Source organism: Nerophis lumbriciformis, linkage group LG29, assembly GCF_033978685.3.
Source record: "Nerophis lumbriciformis linkage group LG29, RoL_Nlum_v2.1, whole genome shotgun sequence".
NCBI classification, from domain to species: domain Eukaryota; kingdom Metazoa; phylum Chordata; class Actinopteri; order Syngnathiformes; family Syngnathidae; genus Nerophis; species Nerophis lumbriciformis.
Window position 1 is genome coordinate 3,133,168 of NC_084576.2, and position 20,890 is coordinate 3,154,057.

Sequence of the window (20,890 nt, forward strand, 5' to 3'; positions counted from 1 at the left end):
GCATTGTATACATATTACTGCAGGTAAAGTCAATTGTATTTATCAAGGTTTGTTCCATTTCTGCTTGTGTCGGAAAACAGTTTTGAAACCTGAACTACCGGTAGTCCAAGGAAACCAAAATCCTAATGGACATATTAACTAAGGATGTACCGATCGGCTACAGATCGGTCGATTTACGTAAACAAGTGTGATGCCGATAAATGCCTTTCAATCCCAATCACAAAAACCGATCCTCTCTGGCTGATACTTTATTTATTTGTGGTCCCCCAGCTACCAGCTAACTCTTTGTGTCCATACACAGTGTGGAGCTGCTCCCCTAATTTAATAATCCTACATTGAGGCCTATAAACGCTATTTGTTACAAGTGTATTATCACTGGAGGACGAGGCCAATGTTTACAAATTGGTCTTTTAAGGGAAATAAAATAAAATATTTAAAATATAGATAATAGTTTTTACTTTGGTTTAGTTATTATGTGTAAATGTGTGTGTAACAAAAGATTTTAAGGAATTATTTTAATTTAATTTGTTGATATTATCACGCTGTCAAATAGCACTCACCATAAAACATTTACATGTATCAGCCAATCTCACTCGTATATAATCGGAATTGGCAGCTGCAAGATTGGAGCAGCCATAAAGATTATCGTTAAACATGACTGTTTACATCGTGGTCAAAAGTTTACATACACTTGTAAAGAACATAATGTCATGGCTGTTTTGAATGTCCAATAATTTCTACAACTCTTATTTTTTTGTGATAGAGTGATGGGAGCACATACTTGTTGGTCACAAAAAACATTCATGAAGTTTGGTTCTTTTATGAATTTATTATGGGTCTACTGAAAATGTGACGAAATCTGCTTGGTCAAAAGTATACATACAGCAATGTTAATATTTGGTTGCATGTCCCTTGGCAAGTTTCACTGCAATAAGGCGCTTTTGGTAGCCATCCACAAGCTTCTGGCAAGCTTCTGGTTGATTTTTTGACCACTCCTCTTGACAAAATTGGTGCAGTTCAGTTAAATGTGTTGGTTTTCTGACATGGACTCGTTTCTTCTGCATTGTCCACATATTCTCAATAGAGTTTAAGTCAGGACTTTGGGAAGGCCATTCTAAAACCTTAATTCTAGCATGATCTAGCCATTCCTTTACCACAGTGTGTTTGGGGCCATTGTCCTGTTGGAACAACCAACTGTGCCCAAGACCCAACCTCCGGGCTGATGATTTTAGGTTGTCCTGAAGAATTTGGAGGTAATCCTCCTTTTTCATTGTCCCATTAACTCTCTGTAAAGCACCAGTTCCATTGGCAGCAAAACAGGCCCAGAGCAAAATACTACTACCACCATGCTTGACGGTAGGCTTGCTGGTCTTGGGATTAAAAGCCTCACCTTTTCTCCTCCAAATATATTGCTGAGTATTGTGGCCAAACAGCTCAATTTATGTTTCATCTGCCCTCAGAACTTTCTTCCAAAAGGTCTTATCTTTGTCCATGTGATCAGCAGCAAACTTTAGCCGAGCCTTAAGGTGTCGCTTCTGGAGCAAGGGCTTCCTTCTTGCATGGTAGCCTCTCAGTCCATGGCAATGAAGAACACCCTTGACTGTGGACACTGACGCCTGTGTTCCAGCAGCTTCCAATTCTTTGCAGACCTGCTTTTTGATAGTTCTCGGTTAACTCTTGATCATCCTGACCAATTTTCTCTCAGCAGCAGGTGATTGCTTGCGTTTTCTTTCTGATCGTGGCAGTGACAAAAATGTGCCATGCACTTTATACTTACGAACATTTGTCTGCACAGTTGCTCTTGGGACCTTAAGCAGATTTGAAAAGGCTCCAAGTGACTTTCATTACTTGTTCAAGTCAATGATTCGTCTTTTCAGATCTGTGCTGAGTTCCTTTGACTTTCCCATTGTCGCGTTTGTAACCGAGTCTAATGACTGCATCACATGAGCCCTATTTAAATAGGCTCAGAGAAGTCAACAGGTGTCGTCAATCATAATCACTCACATGAAGTGAAGAGGCCATGCCATGAAGCTAATTTGATTTGATTGTAACTTTTCAACATCACCAAAATTGATAATGTATGTTGCTGTATGTATACTTTTGACCCAGCAGATTTGGTCACATTTTCAGTAGACCCATATTAAATTCATAAAAGAACCAAACTTCATGAATGTTTTTTGTAACCAACAAGTATGTGCTCCAATCACTCTATCACAAAATAATACAGGTAAAAGCCAGTAAATTAGAATATTTTGAAAAACTTGATTTATTTCAGTAATTGCATTCAAAAGCTGTAACTTGTACATTATATTTATTCATTGCACACAGACTGATGCATTCAAATGTTTATTTCATTTAATTTTGATGATTTGAAGTGGCAACAAATGAAAATCCAAAATTCCGTGTGTCACAAAATTAGAATATTACTTAAGGCTAATACAAAAAAGGGATTTTTAGAAATGTTGGCCAACTGAAAAGTATGAAAATGAAAAATATGAGCATGTACAATACTCAATACTTGGTTGGAGCTTCTTTTGCCTCAATTACTGCGTTAATGCGGCGTGGCATGGAGTCGATGAGTTTCTGGCACTGCTCAGGTGTTATGAGAGCCCAGGTTGCTCTGATAGTGGCCTTCAACTCTTCTGCGTTTTTGGGTCTGGCATTCTGCATCTTCCTTTTCACAATACCCCACAGATTTTCTATGGGGCTAAGGTCAGGGGAGTTGGCGGGCCAATTTAGAACAGAAATACCATGGTCCGTAAACCAGGCACGGGTAGATTTTGCGCTGTGTGCAGGCGCCAAGTCCTGTTGGAACTTGAAATCTCCATCTCCATAGAGCAGGTCAGCAGCAGGAAGCATGAAGTGCTCTAAAACTTGCCGGTAGACGGCTGCGTTGACCCTGGATCTCAGGAAACAGAGTGGACCGACACCAGCAGATGACATGGCACCCCAAACCATCACTGATGGTGGAAACTTTACACTAGACTTCAGGCAACGTGGATCCTGTGCCTCTCCTGTCTTCCTCCAGACTCTGGGACCTCGATTTCCAAAGGAAATGCAAAATTTGCATGGTTGGGTGATGGTTTGGGGTGCCATGTCATCTGCTGGTGTCGGTCCACTCTGCTTCTAATGCCATTATGCTAATATATATAATAATAATAATATAATGCTAATGCTTCCCATGGACCCCTTGTTCCAGGTGATTTCAGTGATTTTCTTTCTTTAATGGGAGGTTTGGTATCCGCTTCTGTTGAAGCGTACAAAACACATATTTTTTTGTTGTTTCACAATTTCACATTCAAGCTAGCTTAGCGGTTAGCATGGCTTCTCCTCTCCTGCCTGTTTTGCTCTGTGTTTTTGCGCCAAGTCCACATTTTAGAACCAACTGTATTGCTTTATGTAACATTTTTAAATAATCAATATTTGGACTTTTGTCCATTAATTCACAATTGTCTACGTCCCAATTGCGATGCATTAAAAAATAAATCCTGTCCCCCAACCCTAATGTCCAAGTTCAAAACCCTCTCCGAACTGAACTTTCAAACAAAACAGAAGGTGAGTTGAGAAGGTGATCTTACTTACAAAGTAAGAAGGGTAGGTGCATGTATTTCACATACAAATAAAAGGTAAGACTGCAAATGTTTTCACCTCATTGACTATATTTAATGGAAACCGGAATATTGTTTGCATGGAAACGTAGTGATTTTCATTTATCGGCCTTTTGATGTGGTGAAATAGAGAATACCTGTGGAAATGAGGATTTGAATGATGTTTTCTCTTAGTTGTTTGGTAGGTTACAAGAAGAACAGCCTTACTTTGCAGAGAAGATCATTGCAGTCAGCTGTGACCTTACAAAGCCTGAACTGGATCTGAGGAAGGATAAGCAGATCTTACTGGCTGAAAGCATTCACATTGTCTTCCACTGTGCCGCCACCATTCGCTTCAATGAGCCGCTCAAGTGAGTGTATTGCTCTTATTTGTGGGGGATATTCACCTTATGTTCCTTGTAACCCCATGTTCCTTGTACTAGCTAGCTATATATGTATTTAGGTTGTCCCGATACCAATATTTTGGTACTGGTAACAAATTATATTTCGATACTTCTCAAAATAGAGGGGACCACAAAACAAATGTCATTATTGGCTTTATTTTAAACAGAAAATCCCATGTTACTTTGAACATATGTTTCTTATTGCAATCAAAGAATAATTTTGTCATAAAATAAACATTTGACACAACTTCTCTTTTAGTAGCAAGTAAGCAAACAAAAGCTCCTAATTAGTCTGCTGATGCATGCAGTAACATATTGTGTCATTTACTTATATTGTTTTGTCAAGTGGTAGAAAATGTATTATTATACTTGTTCATTTACTCTTAATATATGCTTACTTTCTGGTTCAACATGTTATATCTACACTTATGTTAAAATGTAATAAGCACCTTTTCCTGTGTTTGGATACTTGCCATTAGTCTGAGGTGAAACTACACATTTTGGTATCACTCTAATACATATACATATGTATACATATATACAGTATGTATACATATATATGTGTATGTATATATATATATATGTATGTATGTATGTATATATATATATATATATATATATATATATGTATATGTATATGTATGTATGTACATATATATATGTATATACCCACATACAGATACATACATATATATATATATATATATATATATATATATATATATATATATATATATATATATATATATACATACACTAGGGGTGTAACGGTACACAAAAATTGCGGTTTGGTACGTACCTCGGTTTAGAGGTCACGGTTCGGTTCATTTTTGGTACAGTAAGAAAACAACAAAATATACATTTTTTGGTTATTTATTTACCAAATTTGTAAACAATGGCTTTATCCTTTTAACATTGGGAGCACTATAATAATTCTGCCCACATTAATCAACATTAAACTGCCTCAAGTTGTTGCTCAGATTAAATAAAATGACAAAACTTTTCTTCTACATATAAAAAGTGCAACATTAAACAGTTTCAAGTCAACTCATCATGCTTAATTTATTACAGCATTTGGGAAGCCTGTAGTTGATTTATTATGTAAATGTTATATTTTTATCAACATGTGATAGCAGGGACCCTGCCATTCAAAACTAGGCTGCTGCATTACTAATGATTAATGTAACTATAGTTGAAAAAATAGTACAATAGCAATAGGAGAGACTATTCATCCCTGAACACCATGGAGTTCATGTAGGCTTAATGATGCAGCTACATTATTATATCAACTATCAGAGACAGAAACTCTCATTTAACATAATGTCATTTTTTGTTGCTTCAACACAGCTCAATCAACACAGAAAAAGGTAAAGTGAAATAACAGCCAGACAGGGCTTTGCTGTCCGTAACACACGCACACACACACACCGCAAAATGAGGTAACGTTACGCTAAAAGCGAATTAGCCTTCAGGACTGCGAGCGAGCTGAGCTGCCTTTTATATTTCTAGAAGGTCAACGGGCTCATAGTGATGTTACTAGTAGTTGACTGGGAGGTGTTTATTATAACTTGGGGAGAGTCTGCTGCCTGATGCTTACCTGCTAAACGCTAAGCACTGACTACATGCGCACATGAATATGTATGTGTGTATATGTATTTGTACATATATTTATGTGTATGTACTTTATATATACATACACGCTCGCACACGCAATACATCATTAGATTGAGATTCATTTCAAGGATCGGTTTCTGAATGCATACATGTATAGATTTTTGCTCAACAAGCTTTGCATCAACAAGCTTTGCATCTTGAATGATTCGGGTCAAAGTTGTTTGTAGTACACACAGATATGCATCACTACAAATGTTCTTTCTGCCTTTCTGCTGTGCATAGAAGACAGAGCCTTTTGATTAGTAGTTAATCCAAGGTAGGTGACTTTCAATAGTGAGGAATTGATTATAAGTGACATATTATCTCATTAATCACCTGTCAATGGTCTGTTAGGTTCCTAAACAGTTTTGTATCACACTTTTTGTCAGTAAAAACTAAGGTCAATTGTTGATAATAATCATATATAATAATATATGTATGTCACACTTTGATGCATATGATCTTCTTTCTTTGCTCTCAGAGATGCAATGCAGTTGAATGTGTTGGCCACTCAGAAGATGCTAGCTCTGGCCCACAAGATGAAGCATCTGGAAGTCTTCATCCATGTGTCTACAGCTTATGCCAACTGTGACCGAGAGCTGATTGAGGAAGTCATCTATGCTCCGACTGTAGACTATGTCAAACTCATTGACACGCTGAAGTAAATAGATTTGGACTTTTAATGTTAGAACATGTTTTTAAATTGTTCAGCTTGCAAATTGAATAACGGGTGTCATTTGGTAAATCAGTCAATCAGTGTCCATGCACCAAATTAGTCCAATTTCTCAAATAGTTTGGCTCTAAGTAAGCCTGCAACAACCCATAGAAACACCTTAATCCGATCGTGTTCGGCTTTTGAAACACACCTGAATTATGCGATTGGAAACAGGATCTCTCGAGGGGGTGTTTGTGGCCGGGTAGGACCCTTCGTATTGCGCATGCGCTAATTTCAACGTGCGGGATGCATTCTGGAAGCAAATACCATTCAATAAAAACATCAGCAACAATTGTAATAAAGAGGAGACTGTTTATTTGCTTCACAAATTTAAAGAATATAACATTTTGAAATCCATCGATGGTAGAAAAAAAGAAACAGAGATTTAATTAAGAAGGTAGCTAAGGAAATGTAAAATGCCGGCTTAATTCGAATTCCCGAACAAAATACAAAGTTCGGAGTTTGTGCACTCCAAACTGATTAACTTTCTGCACAACTGGCAAGATAGTCCAAAACAATAGCAACCTTTATCTGGAACAGTATCGGTCTGAGCAAGAATGGGCCTTTCTCTAGGGTTAAAAACTTCTTCCATCAAAACACAGAGCGTTTTGAATGAACTCAGAAACATTCAAAAGTTTTGTTTCCATGATTCTCCATCCAAAAATTCCTTTGAAAAAACTCTTCGACCGTTTTTTCTTTGTATCTAACCTGCGTCTACCCCGATACATTCTTGGTAGTAGTGTCATGTTGGTAGCGCAATCCAAGATGATTTCTTGATGCTGTCTTCTATTTAATATCAGCATTAATATGTAATATTTGCAATATGTGCCAATATTACCGCGGACATCAGTGAAAACAAGTTGTAAGGATCCGCAATGCCTGGTGTGACGTCATAGGTCAAACCGAAACGCAACCCAAATAATCTGCGCTAAAATGAAATAAGCGCCCCCCAGTGTATGGGAAGCACGTGGCGTATGACCAATAGACGCATTAGAGAGTAAGCATGGAAACTTGGGACTTTGAAAATAGAAAAAAACAAACTATACAGACTAATTTAGTGCATGGAAACATAGTGAGTGATATAGTTTACGTGGCTGTCGTTGTGCAGGATGGCTCCTTGACGGCTGCTAGTCTCTACTATTAGGTTGGACTAGTCAAATGTTGTGGAATGTGTTTGTAGATTTTGTTAATATTAGGTATGCAATGATTCATGTTATTAAGGATAAACAGCGGTAAAGCTCCCGATTTTTAGCACAGTGGTACCTCAACATACTAGCTCAATTCTTTCAGCGACCGTGCTCGTAACTCAAAACACTCCTATCTCAAAGCAACCACGTCCATTGAAATTAATTGAATTAAATTTAATCCTTGCATCCCTCCAGAACATAATCGTTTTGACATGTAACATATCTTTAAAAAATAAAAACTAACTTTTAGATAAGACACATTTTTTTTAAAACAATGCAACAGAAAGTAGTACGAACAACTACCGTATTTTCCGCACTATAAGGCGCACCGGATTATTAGCCGCACCTTCAATGAATTACATATTTCATAACTTTGTCCACCAATAAGCCGCCCCGGATTATAAGCCGCGCCTACGCTGCGCTAAAGGGAATGTCAAAAAAACAGTCAGATAGTTAAGTCAAACTTTAATAATATATTGAAAACCAGCGTTCTAACAACTCTGTCCCAAAATGTACGCAAATGTGCAATCACAAACATAGTAAAATTCAAAATGGTGTAGAGCAATAGCAACATAATGTTGCTCGAACGTTAATGTCACAACACACAAAATAAACATAGCGCTCACCTTCTGAAGTTATTCTTCATTCGTAAATCCTTCGAATTCTTCGTCTTCGGTGTCCGAATTGAAAAGTTGCGCAAGCGTGGTATCCAAAATGGCCGGTTCCGTCTCGTCGAAGTCATCGGAGTCAGTGTCGCTGTTGTTCTGTGAATCCTGCCTTCCGGAAAGCTCGGACCACAGTTGTGACCGAAATATCTGCCCAGGCATTTACGATCCACTGGCAAATGTTGGCGTATGTCGTCCGGCGCTGTCTGCCCGTCTTAGTGAAGGTGTGTTCGCCTTCGGAGCTGTGTGAAAAAAGCCACCCGGCCTCTTCGCGTAAACTTCCCTTAACCACTCGCTCATCTTTTCTTCATCCATCCATCCCTTCGAGTTAGCTTTTATGATGACGCCGGCTGGAAAGGTCTCTTTTGGCAAGGTCTTCCTTTTGAATATCATCATGGGTGGAAGTTAGCATGGCAAGCTAGAACCACAGTGAAGGATGACTTCTCATTCCCTGTGGTGCGAATATTCACCGTACGTGCTCCCGTTCCACAGTGCGGTTCACAGGAATATCAGTTGCTGTGAAATACGGTAGTAATCCGTGTGCGGATGGAGAGATTGCGTCTTTTTATGAACCGGATCCTTTTCGCTTAGTAGGAGCCATTTTGTGGTCTTTACAGATGTAAACAGGAAATGAAACGTACGGTGATATCCGCACGTTTTTTCTTCTTCTTCCGGGGGCGGGCGGTAGCTTACAGTAGAAGAAGAAGCGCTTCCTGTTCTATGGGGGCGGGTGCTTACCTTGGCGGTTGCTTGCATAGAAGAAGAAGCGCTTCCTGTTCTACCGGGAAAAAAGATGGCGGCTGTTTACCGAAGTTGCGAGATCGAAACTTTATGAAAATGAATTGTAATAAAGCGCACCGGGTTATAAGGCGCACTGTTAGCTTTTGAGAAAATTTGTGGTTTTTAGGTGCGCCTTATAGTGCGGAAAATACGGTACAGTTGTTTTATGCGATTATATTGTTGTTCATTTACTTTGAGGAGGAGACTTTTGTAGATATCTCCTACAGACTGCTTCTCTGTCATTTAACAGTAGAAAGTGTGATTTTTGGTTATGTTACACATGGACGAGTTGAGTTGAGTGACGGACCGCTGGTCAAAGTGGCCAACAGGCGATACAGTATGTCTGTCTTTGTACCAAAGGTAATGCTTGACCGTCCAGTTTGTTGAGTCAGGAGACAGAACAAACTTAAACACGTCAAACAGAGCACAAGTAGTTTCTCCATATTTGCATGGATACATGTTTGTCATTTGTGGCCCTATGCCACGGAGGCTGGCTCCTGCGTGTGTGATGCAGACTGATGGTTTTGTGGTTGAGGTGACTCGTAGCTAACTGGTAGGTTGGATGATTTAATAGTTTGTTTCTCTGATTTAGTTGTCCACTTCTTGTCATTCGCACTAACTTTCTCAATTCTGGTGGTAGGTGGGGCTGGATTGTGTCAATCTTTGGCTATAGGCTGTGGACAAATACTACTTCAACCGGCGGCGGGGAGGCTCGTAACTTATATAATGCCCGCAGAAAACCAAGACACAGCTCTTATCTAAAATTACTCGTGAATTGTGGTACAACTGTACTGTGGTACCTCAAAGAGCCTAATTTGAGGTAAAAGCATTTCCGCCATCGGTTGAAGTACTGTATGTTCACAGCTATCGTTTATATTTTAACGGTAATTCTTTAGAGTTGAATCACTACCGTCAATGCATTTTTGACCTGCTTTCACTCTGCCTTTTCCCGGGGACAACCGATAAAAATGAGCTTGTACTGTATGTACCCCTCTCTGGTCTATATTAGTTGTTCGTACTACATTATATTGTAAACATTTTTTAACAGTGTTATCTAAAATTTAGTTGTTTTTTTAAGCATTTTAAATATGTAGTGTGTTGATTTCATTTATTTGAAAATAGTGTTTTGTTCGAATTGTTTGATAAATTTGAGGTACCATTGTATTACCGTTCTTTATCGTAATATTACCGTAAAACCAGGAATGTTGACTACAATTCGCTAAATTCACAGATTTGTGATGCTGCTTATTTTCTGGAGAAGCAAGCTTAAATGCTAACATGAATACAAGGTACCTAAACATAGTTCCCCATTTCAAACGTCATACTCCAATCTGAAGTTGCATAAAAACATTGCTATTAATTTGTGCACATTAAACTTACAGGGCGTGCTTTCTTAAGACTGATAGGAATTGGAAATATGAAGATATATATTGTGTATGTTGTTTATTTATTGATTTAAGATTTGGTTAAAATATTTAAAAGTGTATACATATTTTTAAGCACCTTCAACAACACTGTGGTAATAATAACCAATATTTTGTTCACAGTAACCGTGAAATAACATTTTCATATTGTTATATCCAGTGTTGGGTTAGTTACTGAAAACCAGTAACTAGTTACAGTTACTAGTTACTTTATTTCAAAAGTAACCCAGTTACTAACTCAGTTACTTACACCAAAAAGTAATGCGTTACTGTGAAAAGTAACTATTTAGTTACCGGGTTTTTTTTGTGTGTTTTTTTTAAGGCTCCCATTAATGCCCTTTTAGCCTTTATTTCAGTACTGTTATTGCACTGGAGGATAATACAATCTGTTGATTAACTTGACATGCATTTGCATCACTGAACTCTGCTAAGCAATGTGGTCTACTTAGAACACACAAAGACAAATATATGTTTCAAAGGGCCAATTTATTTTGGGCCAGAACAAATTGACAAAACTATTTAAAATAGCTGCAACATAAAATACATAAGTAACAAACCGCATAATCACAACATGTCACAACATAGCTGTAAACCTGGCTTCACCCAAGGAAGGCACACATGACATGATTATATGTCATGTCACTGTATACTGCACACAAACTGCTATACACACGCCTAACCAGGCCTTTTTTTCTCTCAAGGAACTGTGAAATAAAATCATGTCTTCAGTGAAGCCCAGAACACTCAACGCATTTCCCCAGTTTTAGTTTAGAGAAAGGAAAGATTGGCCTGGCCCACTAGGATCCCTCTTTATGTTTGTGAACTTTTATAGTCTATACATTTAGAGTGATGTGATAATCAAACACTCTAGAAGTCTAGAATGAAAGAGTATATAAGATAATTGACAGTGTGTGTGTACCTTCAGTGATGAATGATGAGCAGAGGCATAGTTTGGAGTGTCTTTTTTAGCTTGCTTTCCATGTTTATGTGCTCACTGTCCACTGTGTCCAGGAACTTGGAAAATGTTTTCGTGCCATTTGCCGTTTGTTGCTATTTAGCTGCCTGAAAGCGGGTGACCCCACTGTAGAAATAGCCTGCGTGTCTTCTAGCACATACGCTGCAATGGCGCTATCAATGTTGTCCTGGCTAGCAGTTCCTCCGTTAAAATCCTTAGGTGAAGTGTGTCTCCCTTTACTAGCTTCGTTGTTTGCATGTTGGTTTTGTAGCTGTTTCAGCAGATTTGAATTGCTGTTTTGGGCAGTAGATGGGATCTTTGATCCAAGACATAACTTACATTTAACTAAAATGTTCTTTTCTTTGTGCTCGACAAAAGAAAAGTAGTGAAAATATCTCCATGTTAAGAAACTCTGCTTCGGCTCCGCCATGATGTCTTGTTAGTAAACACATACACGCCCCGCCCCACTCACACTCACACTCACACTCACACTCACTCACACACACACACACACACACACACACACAGCGCGCGGCGCGCCTCTTGTGACACAGGAAGAATCAGAAGGATGACACCGCAACTCTCCAATAAAACACACTCAGATTTTCTCACTTTCTAGCCGATACTATATGAAAAATAACGCAGTAACGCATCATGTAGTAACGGTAACTGAGTTACTGAATATAAAAAATAACGCGTTAGACTACTCATTACCGCCGAAAATAAAAGTAACACGTTCGTCCCAACACTGGTTATATCCCTAGTTGAGATTATTCAGACAGTCAGAAGTACAATGACCCTTCTCATTTGTGTTGTTTTAGGGATTTTCCATTTGACTTGCTTTCAATGTGATTGTACTGTCTTAATGTTTAACCTCCTGGGTGGTGTGTTTTGTGCAAACAGCCCTGTGACATTATTTTTGTTCTTTTCAAATCTGTCCAGTCTGCTAGTTTATAAAGCAGTTTTTAAAGCAGCTCAAACTCATTTGGTGTCAGATCAGGACTGATGAAACCATCACTTCTGTTTATTTGTATTCTGAATAAATCCGTACTAAGATGCCTCATGAAGTATAAAACGTACTACGCAGTTATGATGTACTGTATTTGGCAGAGGATTTTACATCTTCCAGGTGCATGTACGTTTTCTCATGTATTGCTTTTGTCCCCAGTTGGATGGATGATGAGCTTGTGTCCACACTGACTCCCAAACTGATAGGGCAACGTCCCAACACGTACACCTTCACAAAAGCATTAGCAGAGTATCTGGTGCAACAGGAAGCTGGGGACCTCAATGTTGCCATTGTCAGACCCTCCATTGTTGGGGCCAGCTGGAAAGAACCTTTCCCAGTGAGTTTGTGTTTCGATTAGTGTTCCTTTTTCAGTTACTGAAATCATCACTCATACTTTCTTTTGACTACTGTTTCAGGGTTGGATTGATAATTTCAATGGACCCAGTGGAATATTCATCGCAGTAAGTATTGTAAGAAATATGGTTTCATACTGAGAGCTGTCCATGTATTAACTCAATCAAAACTTGATTTATGTACAAAAGTATTAAAAAACCTAAAACCAGTGAAGTTGGCACGTTGTGTAAATCGTAAATAAAAACAGAATACAATGATTTGCAAATCCTTTTCAACCTATATTCAATTGAATACACTGCAAAGACAAGATACTTAATGTTCGAACTGGTAAACTTTGTTATTTTAAGCAAATATTAGCTCATTTGGAATTTGATGCCTGCAACATGTTTCACAAAAGCTGGCACAAGTGGCAAAAGATAAGACTAAGAAAGTTGAGGAATGCTCATCAAACACTTATCACATACCACCACATGGGCTCAGGAACACTTCAGAAAACCACTATCAGTAACTACAGTTCGTCGCTACAGCTGTAAGTGCAAGTTAAAACTACTATGCAAAGCGAAAGCCATTTATCAACAACACCCGGAAATGCCGCCGGCTTCGCTGGGCCCTAGCTCATCTAAGATGGACTGATGCAAAGAGGAAAAGTGTTCTGTGGTCTGACGAGTCAACATTTCAAAATGTTTTTAGAAACTGTGGACTTTGTGTCCTCTGGAACAAAGAGGAAAAGAACCATCTGGATTGTTATAGGCGCAAAGTTCAAAACCCAGTATCTGTGATGGTATAGGGGTGTACTTGTGCCCAAGGCATGGGTAACTTACACATCTGTGAAGGCACTATTAATGCTGAAAGGTACATACAGGTTTTGGAGCAACATATGTTGCCATCCAAGCAACGTTATCATGGACGCCCCTGCTTATTTTAGTAAGACAATGCCAAGCCACGTGTTACAACAGTGTGGCTTCATAGTAAAAGAGTGTGGGTACTAGACTGGCCTGCCCTTAGTCCAGACCTGTCTCCCATTGAAAATGTGTGGCGCAATATGAAGCCTAAAAAACCACAACGTAGACCCCATACCGTTGAACAACTTAAGCTGTACATCAAGCAAGAATGGGAAAGAATTCTAAAAAAAGCTTCAAAAATCTGTCTCCTCAGTTCCCAAACGTTAACTGAGTGTTGTCAAAAGGAAAGGCCATGTAACACAGTGGTAAAATGCCCCTGTGCCAACTCTTTTGCAATGTGTTGCTGCCATTAAATTCTAAGTTAATGATTATTGGAAAAAAAAAAGAAGAACTTTCTCAGTTCGAACATTAAGTATCTTATCTTTTGCAGTCTATTCAATTGAATATAAGTTGAAAAGGGTTTGCAAATCATTGTATTCTGTTTTTATTTACCATTTACACAATGTGCCAACTTCACTGGTTTTGGTTTTGGTTTTTGTGTGTGTGTGTGTGTGTGTGTGTGTGTGTGTGTGTGTGTGTGTGTGTGTGTGTGTGTGTGTGTGTGTGTGTGTGTGTGTGTGTGTGTGTGTATATATATATATATGTATGTATGAATGTATGTATATACAGTATATATATAAACAGAGGTGACGTCTCCCAACTTGAAGGGTGTAAGTTTGATACTCATACTCACTGTGTTGATTGTATTGCTCTTTAAAACCAAAACTATACCGTCTTGTCAAATGTTCCATTACAGTACAGCTTTACCAGATAAAGCTGCAAACAGATTTTTGCAGTACAATGTTACTAGCTAAAGTAGTATCTGCAGCTTAAAGAAGCATCTGAGGATAATATAACGTCTGCATTCTTGCAAATTAAATGCCTCTTAAGGTTATATTCTTAGTTTTGTTATTGAATTTGTACTGTGTGTGCATGCCTTTAAACCTAAACTAAATCAAGTTGCACTTCAACACTTCAGTCTTCCAGTAAGAGAACGTGACATTCTATCACACAGCCTGCATTTTACTGTGTTCCCTTATTTCCTCCGTAGGCTGGCAAAGGGATCCTCCGCACAATGAGAGCATCTAATGATGCTGTAGCTGATCTGGTGCCTGTAGATGTGGTCATCAATGCCACGCTAGCTGCTGCCTGGTACTCTGGATCACAGAGAAGTAACAGGTCGGAAAACTAAGCATGTGTGATCACATATCAAATATTTACCGTATATTACCTCTATAAAGTCACAAGTCATTGTTGCGATTAAAAGCTGCTGTCTTTGTTGTAGGCCCAAATCCATCCTTGTTTACAACTGCACAACCGGTGGCATCAACCCCTTTCACTGGGGACAAGTTGGTATGTCTTCCTATTGTAACCTAAACAGAAGGGCTGTGAATCTTTGGCCACCACACGATTCGATTTGATTCTTGTGGGTAACTATTCGATTCAGGATCGATTGTCGATTCGGAACTATTCTCGATTCAAAATCAATACTTTTATAATAACATTGGGTGCCGGTTCTTTGAAGAACTACATTCCTTTATAAACTAGATAAACCCCTCTTATAAATTTTTATATTACCGTATTTTCCGCACTATAAGGCGCACCGGATTATTAGCCGCACCTTCAATGAATGGCATATTTCATAACTTTGTCCACCAATAAGCCGCCCCGGACTATAAGCCGCGCCTACGCTGCGCTAAAGGGAATGTCAAAAAAACAGTCAGATAGGTCAGTCAAACTTTAATAATATATTAAAAACCAGCGTTCTAACAACTCTGTTCACTCCCAAAATGTACGCAAATGTGCAATCACAAACATAGTAAAATTCAAAATAGTGCAGAGCAATAGCAACATAATGTTGCTCGAACGTTAATGTCACAACACACAAAATAAACATAGCGCTCACTTTCTGAAGTTATTCTTCATTCGTAAATCCTTCGTCTTCGGTGTCCGAAGTGAAAAGTTGGGCAAATTTACGATCCACTGGCAGATGTTGGCGTCGTCTGGCGCTGCCTCCTCGTCTTAGTGAAGGTGTGTTCGCCTTCTGTCATCCATTGTTCCCACGCAGTTAGCAGTCTAGCTTCGAATGCCCTGTTGACACCAATATCTAGCGGCTGGAGGTCTTTTGTCAATCCACCCGGAATGACGGCGAGTATTGAATTAAGCGCGTAAGCGTGTCTCTTAATGTGATGTTATGAGCTAGCAAATATAACAACTACACTACCCAGCATGCAACGATAGTTACGAGCATGCGCGGTAGCCCTGAGAAGCGTTGTATGCTGGCAGTTAGAATGTGGTTATGAGCACGCTGTGAGTAAACGTTGAGAACTCAGTTAACACGCCTCGTCTGCATTATTTATAATTAGACAGACAACACACTTAATAGGAGCCATTTTGGGGTCTTTACATAAACACACAAATGGAAATGAAACGTCACATATCCCAGCATGCACCGCGCGCTTCTTCTACGGGGAAAAAAGATGGCGGCTGTTTACCGTAGTTGCGAGACCTAAACTTTATGAAAATGAATCTTAATATTTATCCATATATAAAGCGCACCGGGTTATAAGGCGCACTGTCAGCTTTTGAGAAAATTTGTGGTTTTTAGGTGCGCCTTATAGTGCGGAAAATACGGTATTTAAAAGAAAACTTTAAGTTGTTTAAAACAATTCTACCTAAACATTTAATATAGTCAAATACAAATAAGCTTTCTAAAGTTAATCTGTACAGCCAATATGATCATCGACAGATTCAAAAATGAAAAAAACATTTGAATTCATTTTTTTCCATCCATCCATCCATTTTCTACCGCTTGTGCCTTTCGGGGTTGCTGGAGCCTATCTTAGCTGCATTCTGGCGGAAGGCGGGGTACACCCTGGACAAGTCGCCACTTCATCGCAGGGCCAACACAAATAAACAGACAACATTCACAGTCACATTGTTATGTAACAGAGAAGGGAAGGAGGCGACAACCAGGGCAGGACTGCGGTTTAGAAGGTTTATTTTAAACCTTAGATGAATACGTGGCGTGTGTATGCTACTCAAAGTGAATGAGTGATGACTATGTGTAATATTAATAATGTAAATGTTACCAAGGGTTGTTGTCAGCAAATGTTGGTTGTATCTTTCGTCGTTATCCAAGGGGGAGGGCGAAGAGGCAGTTTGTGGACAGGCAAAAGGTCGTGGGCAAGAACAGGGCAGCGTGGTCTGGGTCCGAGCAGGGAGGTCGTGGATCGGGGAGAGCAGTCAGGAATCCGGATGGGTGTCGAGTGACAATGCACAATCACGGAGGACAGGAGAGTCACTGTGGAAAATACAAAAGGGCATGAACCAAGGGAAAACACGGAGAGAGAGAGATCATAACAAGGGCGAGGAAATCACTGGGAAAACAAGGGATGCCAGACGTGATGCTTACTGGAAGGTTAGCGACGTTCTGGCAAAGGTTCCTCGGGTCCGCTGGTCTTTATGCTGCTCCCCCTCGTCAAGTCCAGGTGCGCTGATAAGTAATTGGTTGCAGGCTTGTTGCTGTGTGGGCGTGTTGTGCTCAGCGCAAGCAGAGGCTTGTCTGAGTGTGCTGCCAGTAGAGTGGTTAAGAGAGGTGCCTGCAGCTCCAGCTGCAGAGGAAACGTGGGTTCGACTCCGCGTCATGACAGTACCCCCCCCCCCCCCCCCCCCCCCCCCTTATGCGAGGCCCCCGACGAGCGCCGGGGAGCATCAGGATTGGCACGGTAGAAATCCTCCAGAAGAGAGGGATCGGCAGGAACCCAAGATCTGTCCTCTGGCCCATATCCCTCCCAGTCGACCAGATAAACAAGCCCACTACCTTGTCGACGGACCCTGAGGATTTCCTTGACCGTCCAAACCTGATCTCCGTTCGCCAAGAACCTCGAGGGTGGGGGGGCAGGGGCAGGAGGGGACAGAGTGCTCTCCGCTACCGGTTTAATCTGAGACACATGGACCACTGGGTGCCGCTTGACTGAGGGTGGAAGAGCCAATTTGACAGATACAGGGTTTATGATAGAAATGATGGAGAACGGACCAACATAATGTGGAGCCAATTTTCTTGATGGTACCTGGAGACTGAGGTCCTTAGTGAGAAGCATAACTTGTTGTCCTGGTTTATAAGACGGGGCTGGAATGCGATGACGGTTGGCGTTGCGACACATTTTCTCAGATGCTCTTTCCAACGCAGCACGGGCGGCTCTCCACACCCTCTGACACAGTCTAATGTGAGCTCTAGTAGAAGGAACAGCGATCTCCAGTTCCTGTTGGGGAAATAAAGGGGGTTGATAACCTAATGAGCACTCAAAAGGGGACATACCGGTAGCGGAGCTCTTCAAGGAGTTATAAGAAAACTCCACCCATGGCAGAAACTTGCTCCAGGACGTGGGTTGATGACTGGCGACACATCGGAGCATGGTCTCCAAGCTTTGATTTGCTCTTTCAGCCTGCCCGTTGCTCTGGGGGATGGTATCCTGATGTGAGGCTGACCGAGGCCCCGATACCCTTGCAGAAGGCTCTCCATATTTGCGATGTAAACTGAGGACCTCGGTCAGAAACGATATCCACCGGAATTCCATGTTGTTTAACGACGTGAAGAGTGAGGAGGTCAGAAGTCTCTGAGGCAGAAGGTAACTTTCGCAGTGGAATAAAGTGGGCTGCCTTAGAGAAACGGTCAACAATAGCAAGGATTGTGGTGTTACCTCTTGAGGCTGGAAATCCGGTGACAAAATCCAGGGCGATGTGCGACCAAGGACGGGCAGGAATGGTGAGAGGGTGAAGAAGACCAGCAGGTGGCCTATGTGACATCTTACTACGGGCACAAGTTGAACAAGCAGCAATGAACTCACGAGTGTCCTTGGCCATGGATGGCCACCAAAAACGTCTTCGTAGTAGTGATAGTGTTCGTTGAAAACCAGGATGGCATGAAAACAAACTGGAGTGTCCCCAATCCAGGACCCTGGGTCGTAGCTCCCGATGGACAAACAGTTTGTTGGGAGGTCCACCTCCCGGTCCAGGATTGGAACGCAGTGCGGACTTAACCAGGTCCTTCACTTTCCAAGTAACCATCCCAACGATGCGAGTGGAAGGAAGGATGGGTTCCGCCACTGCCGGACTGGTGGACTCCTTCAGGAATAACCGGGACAGTGAGTCAGCCTTAGTGTTCTTGGATCCTGGTCTGAAAGAGAGCACGTAATCAAAGCGAGAGAAAAACTGCTGCCACCTTGCCTGGCGATTGTTGATTCTCTTGGCAGCACGAATGTGTAGAAGGTTGCTGTGGGCAGTAAGAATCTGAAATTGGTGTTTAGCTCCTTCCAACCAGTGTCTCCATTCCCTCAGGGCCTCATGGATCGCCAATAACTCTCTGTTCCCAGCATCATAGTTCTGTTCGGCTGGTGTCAGGCGCCTGGAGAAAAAGGCAACAGGGTGAACCAAATTGTCATTCTTGGATCGTTGAGATAGAATAGCCCCAATCCCTGAGTCTGAGGCGTCAACTTCCACCAAAAAGGCAGTGTCTAGGTCGGGGTGGACTAGTATGGGTGCAGAAACAAAACGCTCCTTTAACTCCTCAAAGGCCTTCCTTGCCACAAGAGTCCAAGCAAAAGGTACATTAATGGATGTAAGCGAATGGAGTGGAGCAGCAACTCTACTAAAGTCTTGAATGAACCGACGGTAGAAGCCGGCGAAACCAAGGAACCTCCGAAGTTCAGTCCTAGAAGTAGGTTGCGGCCACTTTACCACGGCCTCCACCTTCCTCGGGTCAGGCTTTATGTGACCCCTTTCGACCACGAATCCCAGGAACTCCACCGAAGAAGAATGGAAGCAGCATTTGTCAGCCTTCACAAAAAGACAATTTTCCAATAAACGTCGCAGAACAAGTCGGACATGTTTCTGGTGGTCAGAGAGGTTACGGGAGAAAATTAGAATATCATCCAAGTATACCACCACGAATTGATCCAGCATGTCCCGGAGGATGTCGTTGACGAGCGTTTGGAAAACAGCAGGTGCGTTGGTGAGTCCAAAAGGCATCACCCGGTACTCATAATGCCCCATATGAGTGTTGAAAGCAGTTTTCCACTCGTCTCCTTCTTTGATCCGGACCAGGTGATAGGCGTTACGGAGATCCAGTTTGGTAAATATGGTAGCAGGTGCCAACGGTTCAAAAGATGAGTTAAGTAGTGGAAGAGGGTATTTATTCTTAATGGTGATGTTGTTAAGGTGACGGTAGTCAATGCAGGGACGAAGGGATCCGTCCTTCTTGGCCACGAAAAAGAATCCCGCCGCCAGAGGAGACTTGGATGGTGTAATGATGCCCGAGGCAAGGCCCTCGGTGATGTAGTTTCTCATGGCTTCCTTCTCTGGAAGAGACAAGTTATATAGATGGCAAGGTGGCGTTAGGGAGTAACTCGATGGCACAATCATAAGGTCTATGAGGGGGTAGTCCCATGGCGCGTACCTTGCTGAAGACCTCGGCTAAGTCATGGTAGCAAGCTAGAACCAGAGATAGATCGGCCTGGGGAGTCGTGGTAGTGGAGTGGTTGACCGGATGAGATGCTGACCCAAGACAGTTGGCCATGCAGGTTGTGCTCCAAGCCAAAATTCTGCCGTAGGACCAAGAGATATGGGGGTTGTGGTGACGGAGCCAAGATCTTCCAAGTACCAGTGGAGCTACCGGGGCTTCCAGCACCAATAAACTAATGATCTCTCTGTGATTACCAGAAATGGTCATGGAAAGGGGCTCCGTGCGGTACTTGATGGGGCCCAATGGTCGTCCATCTAGAGCCTGTGCAGGCAGCGTCTTGTCCAGGGATATCAGTGGAATGCCCATCTGTCGGGCGAACATGTAGTCCAACAAACTCTCATCAGCTCCAGAGTCCACAAATGCCTTCACTTAAATGCTCCTCTTGTCCCAGGCCAAAGTAGCGGGTAGCAGTATGTCAGGATTATCTTCTTTACGGGGAAATAAAGTATGGCTCACCAGGATCCCCTCTGCTGGTGACCCTGATCTTTTGGTCTTGCGGGACAATTATACCGGACGTGTCCGGCTAGACCGCAGTAGAGGCAGAGGTGCTGTCTGTATCTTCTCTCCCTTTCTTCAATGGGTAACCGTGTCCTACCCAACTGCATGGGCTCCGGGGCTGCCATAGTAGTAGTTGTGGACCGGTACGGGTCCCCTTCTGTCTTGTAGATAGGCAGTGTCTGGTTCCTAGAGGCA

General features: G+C 41.5%; 1 protein-coding gene across 2 annotated transcripts in view; it reads left to right on the top strand.

Annotated features, from left to right (window-relative positions):
- LOC133572308 (fatty acyl-CoA reductase 1-like) overlaps window positions 1-20,890 on the top strand; it is a 94,613-nt gene that overhangs the window by 46,557 nt on the left and 27,166 nt on the right. For both annotated transcript variants that reach the window (XM_061925212.1, XM_061925211.2), the window contains exons 4-9: window positions 3,783-3,958; window positions 6,126-6,305; window positions 12,539-12,716; window positions 12,796-12,840; window positions 14,726-14,853; window positions 14,960-15,027. In XM_061925212.1, coding sequence (XP_061781196.1) covers window positions 3,783-3,958; window positions 6,126-6,305; window positions 12,539-12,716; window positions 12,796-12,840; window positions 14,726-14,853; window positions 14,960-15,027 — 775 coding nt within the window. The remainder of the gene's footprint in view (window positions 1-3,782; window positions 3,959-6,125; window positions 6,306-12,538; window positions 12,717-12,795; window positions 12,841-14,725; window positions 14,854-14,959; window positions 15,028-20,890) is intronic.